Genomic DNA, 12,405 nt, shown 5'->3' on the forward strand with positions numbered 1-12,405 from the left:
TTATATCTTAATGAATTTTCTGATCATTTTGATATGAAACATCACATATCTAACATTATATTAAAATAACTTATATTTCATAGTTATATCACATCAAATATATATCTCATAGTCATATCACATCAAAGTAACTTCCATATTTTCATCTCACTATATTTTAAAAGATGTATGTGAAACTTTATAAACATTTATTTGTATGTTTATATGATATGACTTAATTCATTTCATGCGGCATTCCGTCTCTTTCTAAGATTGATGCTCATGACCAATGGTTGTCTGCAATAAAAATAGAAATAATTATTAGAGATGATCCAATCATTAGTATGTGTATGGTCCATAAGTATTTATTTATATTCTTAAAAATACAGAGGCTAAGTAAGATCTTTTGTGTTTTCAAAACATATATATCATTTCTATGTATATCTGAATTTATCTGTCTGAAAAATATAAGCAAAACAGAGGTTATTACATATTTTTGACTGACTAAAACAGTTACCTCCCAAGCTTAGCAAATACCCATGTAATAATAATATAGAATTAGACAATTTCCTAAATTTCTATATTTAATACATTCTGGGGCATGTATTTAAACAGATGTTTATTTGCTGTCTGCTTACGTGAACTTCCAGAGTCACACCTTAGCATTTGTCTGTGTTTCCCAAGGCCTTTATTGCTCCACATGGGGTCAATCCATGAGGAATTGTAAAAGTCTTTAAAACAGCATATTTCCTGTTTAGCCAGCAGTGCAGATGTGTATTTGATAATTAACACCCATGTGCATAAAGTTGTTTCTCTATGATATTGATCAGTTCCAAAAGGGTAATTCAGACATTTCGTCTCCATATATTTGCCTGTATCCTGAAACTATGTTATATTTTAGTTCCTTGCTAAATTATACAATTGCATAATTTAACATATTGAGTGTGTGAGATCTCCCAGAGATAATCCTTTGTTCTCCTTTCAGCCAAGAATGTCTCCTGTGCAATTGGAGTGGGGAGATCTAATCCTTTGTCCTACAGACCATGTTCACATCCACAGATCTATCAAATAAAGACAAATATACCTCTATATATTATTTAATAATATTTCAAATACCTTGACATAAAACAGAATATGATCTTTATTGCTTAAAGTGAAATCAGTACATTTGGTACACATTCTAAGAGGGGGTTCCACCATGGCTTTTAAACATAATGAACAAGGAGTTTCCTCTATGTCAGACATGTTTATACAGACTAGCAATGAGACTAGCAAGCTTGGAAAACACTTTAAATCACGTTAACAAGCAAATATAAAAAACGGTACTGTGCCTTTAAGAGAAACAAATTTTGTCAGAATTTGAAAAACAGTGAAAAAAGGCAGTAAATCAAACGAAATTTTTACAGTGTGTATAATAATCTAACAGAGCATTGCACCCACTTGCAAATGGATGATTAACCCCTTAGTTCAAAAACCGGATCAAAAAAACGATATAGACGTTTTTTAACAGTCACACCAAACTGCCACAGCCTTGCTGTGGGCCTACCTTCCCCAACAAACGATTTTGGAAGCCTAAGAGCCCTTTAGAGATGTCCTGTAGCATTCAGGGAACTCCTGGATGTCTCAGTCTGTAATAGTTAATGCACAAAAAAGCACTAAACTAGACCCCTCCCAATCATAGTAACACAGTGGAAAGCCTCAGGAAACTGTTTCTAGGCAAATTTAAGCCAGCCATGTGGAAAAAACTAGGCCCCAATAAAGTTTTATCACCAAAGTATATATAAAAACGTTTAAACATGCCAGCAAACGTTTTATATTGTAAATATAAAAGAGTATTACCTCAGAAAGTAAGCATGATACCAGTCGCTATTAAATCACTATATTCAGGCTTACCTTACATAAATTTGGTATCAGCAGCATTTTCTAGCCTTCACATCTTCTAGAAAAATATTAACTGCACATACCTCATAGCAGGATAACCTGCACGCCATTCCCCCGCTGAAGTTATCTCTCTCTTCAGACATGTGTGAGAACAGCAATGGATCTTAGTTACAACCTGCTAAGATCATAGAAATCACAGGCAGATTCTTCTTTTTTCCTGCCTGGAACAAAATAGCACAACTCCAGTACTATTTAAAAATAATAAACTCTTGATTGAAGCAAAATAACAGCTACATTTCACCACTTATCTCTTACTACCTCCATGCTTGTTGAGAGTTGCAAGAGAATGACTGGGTATGGCAGTGAGGGGAGGAGCTATATAGACAGCTCTGCTGTGGGTGTCCTCTTGCAACTTCCTGTTGGGAATGAGAAGATCCCAAAAGTAATGGATGATCCGTGGACTGGATACACCTTACAAGAGAAATATAGTATTACAAATCCATGCACAAATAGTGTAACTTTAAAAACTTGTTTTACTAATATTTTGTGCTTTATAAATAGACTAAAATGCTTTGCATATCACTGGCAATGTAAACTGGAAAGTGATAGCAGATAATTACTTTTGCAATATGTAAATCAATATGCTTAAAAAATAAAGGACATTTAATATTAAACACATTTTTTGTTTTGGAGTGGGAGTCCATGACCATTAGAATGAACAAAAGTTATTTATGAAAAACTATGCAACAGATTAATCAGAAGTGATATATTACACCACCTCAATTCTACAAGTAGGGTTAGCAGCTGTCCTCCACAAAAATACTGGATGACCTGCAGGTGACTGGGAATGGGTGGCAAGGTCACATAATGGTTCCCTCCCAAAGCTCTACCTAAAGAATTACTGTAAGCCTCTACCATATATATTTTTCACAACTGAGCACTGATTTCATCACCTTGGCTGCCAGTAACACATAACACAGTGATTGTTGTGCCCTCCTCTGCAGCCAGTAATACAAAGAGCCCTATTTAACAAACTGTGAAAGCAGCTTCAGGGCTTAAGACCGCCGCTGCTGCCTAAACTAAAGTGTGGTGGAAAGAAGTCTTCCAAATCCCATCACGATGATTGACAGCCCAAGCTTGTGGCCGCACCAGTAAATAATAGTGCAATGTTAAATATGGGCATCTTACGATGGCCACTCGCAGCAAGGTCCAGCAGAGTCCATAGAGTAGTACATATGCAATGTCATTTCATACTGGGACATATTTGTAATGTATAAAGGCATCAGACCCATGTAAAATGCAGCTGCCACCCAGGGGACAAAAAATGGAAATTAAAAGGGACAGCCTACTCCAAATTTTTTATTGTTTAAAAAGATAGATAATCTATTACCCATTCCTTAGTTTTGCATAACCAACATTGTTATATTAATATAATTTAGGTCTGCCCACCGGAGTTATTGGTGGGAGCCGTGGACTCTCCTCCCCATGATGCAAATAAAATTATCAGGTAAGCATAATTTATGTTTTCCATCTAAAGGGGAGGAGAGTCCACGGCTTCATTCATTACTTTTGGGAAACATATACCCAAGCTTTAGAGGACACTGAATGAAACTGGGATGGTAAAAAGGCGGACCCTAATCTGAGGGCACCACAGCCTGTAAACCCAAAAACAGCTTCCACAGAAGCAAAAACATCAAATTTGTAAAACTTTGTAAAAGTGTGTTAGGAGGACCAGGTAGCTGCCTTACAAATCTGCTCCATAGAGGCCTCATTCTTGAAGGCCCATGACGAAGCCACAGCTCTTATCCGCATGAAAAACCAGATAAGGAGACTCGAATTGCAAGGCAGCCAGCCCAGATACTCTGCGTGCCGATGCAATAGCCAACAGGAAGAGAATCTTTCAAGACAGAATCTTAATGTCAATAGAATGCATAGGATCAAACGGAACCCTCTGCAATACCTTAAGGAGCAAGTTTAAGCTCCATGGAGGAGCAGACTGCCTAAAGATAGACGTGATTCTAGACAGAGCCTGAACAAAAGATTGAATGTCAGGGAACTCAGCGAGTCTCCTGTGCAAAAAAACTGATAATGCCCAAAATCTGTCCCTTTAAGGAACTGGCAGCAATACCCTTCTCCAAACCTTCTTGGAGAAAAGAGAGAATCCTGGATACCTTCACCTTGTGCCAAGGATATCCATGCTTCTCACACCAGGACAAGTAAGTCCTCCACACCTTATGGTAGATGCGAAAAGTGACTGGCTTCCTTGTCTGAACTAGAGTGTCAATCACACTTTCAGAAAAACCTCTCTTGGCTAAGACTAAGCGTTCAATCTCCATGCAGTCAGCCTCAGAGAAATGAGATTTTGATGTTGAAAGGGACCCTGTTCCAGCAGATCCCTGCGACAGGGTAGCTTCCATGGCGGAGAGGATGACATCCACACCAGATCTGCAAACCACATCCTCCACGGCCACGATGGAGCAATCAGGATGGCCGAAGCTCACTCCTGCTTGATGCTTGCCACTACACGAGGTAGAAGTGGTAAAATTTAAGATTGGCTAAATCCCCAAGGCACCACAAAGGCATCTATCAGCTCTGCCTGGGGATCCCTCTACCCGTATTGGGGTAGCTTGCGATTGAGTCTGGACACCATGAGATCTATCTCCAGCGTTCCCCATCTGAGACAAATCTCCGCAAACACTTCGGGGTGAAGAGACTATTCCCCCGGATGGAAGGATTGCCTGCTGAGAAACTCTGCATCCCAGTTGTCCACACTTGAAATGTGGATCGCTGAGAGCAAGCAGTTGTGGGACTCCGCCCATTTCAAAATCCGAGACACCTCCCTCATTGCTAGGGAGCTCCTCGTACCCCCCTGATGGTTGATGTAAGCCACCAAGATAATGTTGTCAGTCTGGAATCTGATGGAGTTGAACGACCCCAGAAGAGGCCACGCCCTCAGAGCATTGTAAATTGCTTGAAGTTCCAGAATATTTATCAGAAGGAGAGACTCCTCCCTGGACCATTTTCCTTGTGCCATTCTGGCAGCCCAAACAGCTCCCCATCCTGCCAGACTCGCATCCGTGGTCACAATCTCCCAGGACGGTCTCAAAAAGGATGTCCCCAGGAACAGATGCTCCGGACGGATCGACCAAGAGAGGGAGTCCCTGGTCCGAGCATCCATGGATATCCGCTGTGATAGATCTGAATGATCGCCGTTCCACTGTCTCAATATGCACAATTGAAGAGGCATGAGATGGAACTTGGCAAAAAGGATGACGTCTATGCTGGAAATCATGAACCTGATCATCTCCATACACTGAGCCACCTAAGGGCTTGAGAAGGACTGAAGGGCAAGACAGTTGGACGCAATCTTCCTGCGTCGGTGCTATGTGAGAAATATTTTCATGGACATCTATTATAATGCCCAGGAACTCCACCCTGCTGCTGGGAATCAGGGAACCCTTTCCCGAGTTTATATCTTCTAACCATGAGATTGAAGCAATAAAAGAAGAGCCCTTGAATGATCCTCTGTGAGGCTGAATGACGGCGCCTGGACTAGGATGTCATCCAAATAGGGCACCTCAGCAATGCCCCTTGTTCTGGCCACTGCAAGAAGCGCTACCAGAACCTTGGAAGACTCTCGGGGCCATCACCAGACCGAAGGGAAGGGCCACAAACTGGAAGTGTTGGTCCAGAAACGCAAATCTTAGGAACTTAAAGTGGTCCCTGTGAATTGGAACATGAAGGTCTATTGTTGTCATGAACTGTCTCTCTTGAACTAGGGGCAGAATAGATCTTATCGTTTCCATTTTGAACGATGGAGAGCCAGAAACTTATTTAAACACTTTAGGTCCAGAATCGGGCGGAATGTGCCCTCCTTCTTAGGAACCACACAGAGATTTGAATAGTACCCTAAACCCCTTTCTGTTCGGGGTACTGGTACGATAGCACCTAGAGAGGAGAGATCCCTCACACATTATAGAAAGGCCTGTTTCTTTTCCGGTCTTGAAGACAGGTTTGGAGGAATCTGCCCCTGGGCGGATGGGACTTGAACCCTATCCTGTAACCCTGGGCGACAACCTCCAGAACCCAAGGGTCCTGAACGTCCTGCAACCAGGCCTTGAAAAAGAGAGACAATCTGCCCCCTACTTGGTCTGGAGACCAGTCGGGGGCTGCCCATTCATGCCGATTTAGTCTCTGCAGGCTTCTTGTTCTGCTTGGACTTGTTCCAAGACTGAGCTGGTTTCCAAGTTCCCTTGGACTGATCCACTTTCACGGCGGGCTGCTGGCGCTGGGCCTTGTCCGTGCGAAAGGGATGAAAAGTAGATCCTTTAGGCTTAGCCTTTTTATCCTGCGGTAGGAAAGCTCCCTTGCCTCCCGTAACCGTGGATATGATCAAATCCAATCCTGGACCGAACAGAATCTTTCCTTGAAAAGGCAGGGACAACAGCCTTGACTTAGAGGTCATGTCCGCCAACCAAGACTTTAGCCACAGAGCCCTGCGAGCTAAAACGGAGAATCCTGAAACCTTTGCGTTCAGGCGAATAATTTGCATATTGTCGTCACAAATTAAAGAATTGGTGACCTTAAACGCCTGTATATTGTCCATGGAAGTCTCCCTCTCGACCATATCACACAGGGATTCACACCAATATGTCGCAGCTCCAGAAACCGCGACTACAGCCGCTACCGGTTGAAAAACAAACCCTGTGTGCAGAAACATTTTCCTTAACATGTTTTCCAACTTTTTATCCATGGGCTCTTTAAATGACGAACTATCCTCGAGAGGAATAGTCATCTGCTTTGCGAGCGTAGACATAGCACCATCCACCTTAAGGACAGTCCCCCACAGCTCAAGCTGAGAATCCAGAACGGGGAAGGTCTGAGGCACCACCCTGTCCTCGATTACCTTAGCAAGCTTAGGAATCGAAGGTTGCTCCAGAAGCTTCGGTTCCGGAACCTCCAGAGTAGCAAGCACTTGCTTCAGCAAAAAGCGCAAATTCTCCACCCTAAACCTAAAGTCAGGCTCCCCTGCTGCCATAGGATGAGATGACATGGACTCTGACCCAGGTGGAGCCTCCCCCGAAGAGTCGGAGTGGGCCTCGTCATCGTATAACACCTCTGATATTTCCATAGGCATAGACAACCCTTTGGCCGGGCCGCCATGATACGCCCTATGCTTGCGCTTAGCAGAACCTGGTAAAGCATGGATCACTTTCGATAACGCCGTTTGCAGTTGATCCGCAAAATCTGACGGCCAACTAATCTCTCCCGTAGAAGTAATGGTTGGACCCTGGGGTGCTGCATGTGCACTCGGAGATGAAAGCAGGGAACGCATCTCACGTGACGGAGAACCCTTAAAGGTGGACGGCTCAGTAGTACTAGACATCCCTTTAGTTTTAGATGTTGCAACTTTATCAAGGCATGTGGAACATAGTTGAGCAGGCTGATCTACAAGAATCTCCTCACAATAAACAAAGGAATGAGACTTTGTTAAAGAGGGAGTACCCTCTAACGCGTCAGAGTCCTCCATAGCTTGTGTGTTTTTTTATGGACCAGACTAGCTGATTAAACAGGCACCTTTATATCCTCCAATGGCCGGGGCACTCACCACCTCCTATCACCCGGACTACAGAAACCGCTTCATCTCCTATGCCGCTGATCAACAGAGAAAGTGGAAACCAACACACCCGGTCACCTGGGATGCCTCGCAGGACCGCCCCTGCATTAAGGAGAAAACGCGCCAAACCCGGTCGTGTAAATACTCCCGGAAGTCAACCTGAAGTTCCACCATTGCCAGAGCCACATCTCGCACATAACGCAGCAATAACACAATAAACAATATTATGTATAAACCACCCGTTCAATAATCCCCTTACTAGGAATATTAACCCTTGATTCCATAAGATAAAAGGCACCACACTGTGACCCTGTCTTCTGTGTTATCATAGTGTATAAAAAATGAAACTATCTTACCAGAATCAATGTCGTGGAACAGGAACACGGGCCTTCAGGTAAAAGCCTCGCTCCTGACATGGACTTGAGTGCAGAAAGCAGGCAGCGAAACTCGTCAACTGTGATTGCTTATGGAGCTGTTAATATGAGTTAGGATGGTTTCGCAGAAAGACTCTTCCTACATCTCCAGACTCTAACTTTCACCCAGGCTGAGGGGAGTGAGGGAGGCATTTAAGCCTTTGGCTGGGGTGTCTTTGCCTCCTCCTGGTGGCCAGGTTCTTTATTCCCAAAAGTAATGAATGAAGCCATGGACTCCCCTCCCCTTTAGATGGAATATTAATATAACAATGCTGGTTGTTCAAAGCTGTGGAATGGGTAGTAAATGGGTTATCTATCTTTTAAAAAAATTTAAGTCCAGTATTATGTATAGATTTCTTTCATGTAATTAGCAAGAGTCCATGAGCTAGTGACGTATGGGATATACATTCCTACCAGGAGGGGCAAAGTTTCCCAAACCTCAAAATGCCTATAAATACACCCCTCACCACACCCACAAATCAGTTTTACAAACTTTGCCTCCCGTGGAGGTGGTGAAGTAAGTTTGTGCTAGATTCTACGTTGATATGCGCTTCGCAGCAGGCTGGAGCCCGGTTTTCCTCTCAGTGTGCAGTGAATGTCAGAGGGATGTGAAGAGAGTATTGCCTATTTGAATTCAATGGTCTCCTTCTACGGGATCTATTTCATAGGTTCTCTGTTATCGGTCGTAGAGATTCATCTCTTACCTCCCTTTTCAGATCGACGATATACTCTTATATACCATTACCTCTACTGATTCCCGTTTCAGTACTGGTTTGGCTTTCTACTACATGTAGATGAGTGTCCTGGGGTAAGTAAGTCTTATTTTTGTGACACTCTAAGCTATGGTTGGGCACTTTTATATAAAGTTCTGAATATATGTGTTTAAACATTTATTTGCCTTGATTCAGGATGATCAATATTCCTTATTTCAGACAGTCAGTTTCATTATTTGGGATAATGCATATGAATAAATAATTTTTTCTTACCTTAAAATTGACTTTTTTCCCTGTGGGCTGTTAGGCTCGCGGGATCTGTAAATGCTTCATTTTATTGCGTCATTCTTGGCGCAGACTTTTTTGGTGCAAAAAAAAATTTCTTTGTCATTTCCGGCGTCATACTTGTCGCCGGAAGTTGTTCGTGTTTGCGTAATTTTTTTTACGTTTTGCGCCAAAAATGTCGGTGTCACCGGATTTGGCGTCATTCTTGGCGCCAAAAGCATTCTTCTTCCAAGAGTGATTTCCAAGATTCTAAAAGAGCGTTCGTTTGTTCTGCTGGTGGCTCCAGCATGGCCTCACAGGTTTTGGTATGCGGATCTTGTTCGGATGGCTACTTGCCAACCTTGGACTCTTCCGTTAAGACCAGACCTTCTTTCTCAAGGTCCTTTTTTCCATCAGGATCTCAAATTATTAAATTTGAAGGTATGGAGATTGAACGCTTGATTCTCAGTCATAGAGGTTTCTCTGACTCTGTAATTAATACTATGTTACAGGCTCGTAAATCTGTGTCTAGGAAGATATATTATCGAGTCTGGAAGACTTACATTTCTTGGTGTTCTTCTCATCAATTTTCCTGGCATTCTTTTAGAATTCCTAGAATTTTACAATTTCTTCAGGATGGTCTGGATAAAGGTTTGTCTGCAAGTTCCTTGAAAGGACAAATTTCTGCTCTTTCTGTGCTGTTTCACAGAAAGATTGTTAATCTTCCTGATATTCATTGTTTTGTACAGGCTTTGGTTCGTATAAAACCTGTCATTAAGTCAATCTCTCCTTGGAGTTTGAATTTGGTTCTGGGGGCTTTACAAGCTCCTCCGTTTGAACCTATGCATTCTCTGGATATTAAATTACTTTCTTGGCCATCTCTTCTGCTAGAAGAGTTTCTGAGTTATCTGCTCTTTCTTGTGAATCTCCTTTTCTGATTTTTCATCAGCATAAGGCGGTATTGCAGACTTCATTTAAATTTTTACCTAAAGTTGTGAATTCTAACAACATTAGTAGAGAAATTGTGGTTCCTTCATTGTGTCCTAATCCTACGAATTCTAAGGAAAGATCGTTACATTCTTTGGATGTAGTTAGAGCTTTGAAATATTATGTTGAAGCTACTAAAGATTTCCGAAAGACTTCTAGTCTATTTGTTATCTTTTCCGGTTCCAGGAAAGGTCAGAAGGCCTCTGCCATTTCTTTGGCGTCTTGGTTAAAGTCTTTGATTCATCATGCTTATGTCGAGTCGGGTAAAACTCCGCCTCAAAAGATTACAGCTCATTCTACTAGGTCAGTTTCTACTTCCTGGGCGTTTAGGAATGGAGCTTCGGTTGATCAGATTTGCAAAGCAGCAACTTGGTCTTCTTTGCATACTTTTACTAAATTCTACCATTTTGATGTGTTTTCTTCTTCTGAAGCAGTTTTTGGTAGAAAAGTACTTCAGGCAGCTGTTTCAGTTTGATTTTTCTGCTTATAATTTCAGTTTTTTTCATTATAAGATTTAAACTTTATTTTGGGGTGTGGATTATTTTTCAGCGGAATTGGCTGTCTTTATTTTATCCCTCCCTCTCTAGTGACTCTTGCGTGGAAGTTCCACATCTTGGGTATTTATTATCCCATACGTCACTAGCTCATGGACTCTTGCTAATTACATGAAAGAAAACATAATTTATGTAAGAACTTTCCTGATAAATTAATTTCTTTCATATTAGCAAGAGTCCATGAGGCCCACCCTTTTTTTGTGGTGGTTATGATTTTTTTGTATAAAGCACAATTATTCCAATTCCTTATTTTTTATGCTTTCGCACTTTTTTCTTATCACCCCACTTCTTGGCTATTCGTTAAACTGATTTGTGGGTGTGGTGAGGGGTGTATTTATAGGCATTTTGAGGTTTGGGAAACTTTGCCCCTCCTGGTAGGAATGTATATCCCATACGTCACTAGCTCATGGACTCTTGCTAATATGAAAGAAATGAATTTATCAGGAAAGTTCTTACATAAATTATGTTTTCACTGTATTTTACTGTATAACCTAATGAAATACTGGACTGTCCAGTTCAACTCTATCTACAAGGGAAGCTTTAAATGCAGTTTTACCTTCAATGCTCCACAGATCTCTACTGTATCACAATCTTCTACCACAGTGATGCGGAAATTTGGGGTTTGCATTAGTTCCTTAAAGATCTGACCATGATGTGGATTTTTGCAACCTATAACAGAAATGGTTATCAATCACAAAATATTTTCCAATATCAGAGGGGGAATACAATATTAAACTGAAGTATGTATAAATAAAAATATTGGGCAGGATTACTAGTGGACAGAAGTAAGAATATTGTGCACACAGTAACCTATTCCCCCATAGAAGTCAATAGAGCAAACAAGTGTGAAAAAAAACACCCAACTCGCATATTCTCATGTGCGCTAAGCTGAAAATAAAATATGAATATTTCCCATTCCAATGTTCTGCACATTGCAGAAAATGTTCTATTAATTCATAAATACATATTTCTACATATATCTGATGGTATTTTGGTACAATATACACTCACCTGCCACTTTATTAGGTACACCCTGCTAGTACCGAGTTAGACCCCCTTTTGCGTACAGAACTGCCTTAATTCTTCGTGGCATAGATTCAACAAGGTGTTGGAAACATGCCTCACAAATTTTAGTCCATATTGACATGATAGCATCACGCAGTTGCTGCAGATTTGTCTGATGCACATCCATGATGCAAATCCCCGCCCCACCACATCCCAAATGTGCTCTATTGGATTGAGATCTGGTGACTGTGGAGGCCATTGGAATACAGAGAACTCATTGTCATGTTCAAGAAACCAGTTTGAGATGATTTGAGCTTTGTGACATGGTGCATTATCCTGCTGGAAGTAGCCATTAGAAGATGGGTACACTGTAGTCATAAAGGGATGGACATGGTCAGCAACAATACTCAGGTAGGCCGTGGCGTTTAAACAATGCTCAATTGGTACTAAGGGGCCCAAAGTGTGCCAAGAAAACATCCCCCACACCATTAGACCACCAGCACCAGCCTGAACCGTCGATACAAAGCAGGATGGATCTATGCTTTTATGTTGTTTACGCCAAATTCTGACCCTACCATCTGAAAGTTGCAGCTGAAATCGAGACTCATTGGACCAGGCAATGTTTTTCCAGTCTTCTATTATCCAATTTTGGTGAGTCTGTGTGAATTGTAGCCACCGTTTCCTGTTCTTAGCTGACAGCAGTGGCACCCGGTGTTGTCTTCTGCTGCTGTAGCCCATCTGCTTCAAGGTTCGACGTGTTGTGCTAGATGATTATATATAGGAATAGATATATATATATAGGAATATCTATTTTTAAAATACTTAGAACATATTCTGCTATGAGAAGAACATTGGAATGTTAAATATTTACAGTAAATACACAGCATAATAATAAATATTGCATAAATATGATTTTTCATGTTTTCATCTACTTGACTGCAAAGAACTCCAATGCCCTTCTATCTATATATGTCTATATACTGTATGTATAC

General features: G+C 41.4%; 1 protein-coding gene across 1 annotated transcript in view; it reads right to left on the reverse strand.

The window, feature by feature from the left end:
• The window catches only part of LOC128645221 (glycerol-3-phosphate dehydrogenase [NAD(+)], cytoplasmic), a 147,460-nt gene that overhangs the window by 56,830 nt on the left and 78,225 nt on the right, over positions 1 to 12,405 (reverse strand). Inside the window, exon 5 of the mRNA XM_053698046.1 lies at positions 10,965 to 11,077. Coding sequence (XP_053554021.1) covers positions 10,965 to 11,077 — 113 coding nt within the window. The remainder of the gene's footprint in view (positions 1 to 10,964; positions 11,078 to 12,405) is intronic.

Source organism: Bombina bombina, chromosome 1 (assembly GCF_027579735.1).
Source record: "Bombina bombina isolate aBomBom1 chromosome 1, aBomBom1.pri, whole genome shotgun sequence".
NCBI classification, from domain to species: Eukaryota; Metazoa; Chordata; class Amphibia; order Anura; family Bombinatoridae; genus Bombina; species Bombina bombina.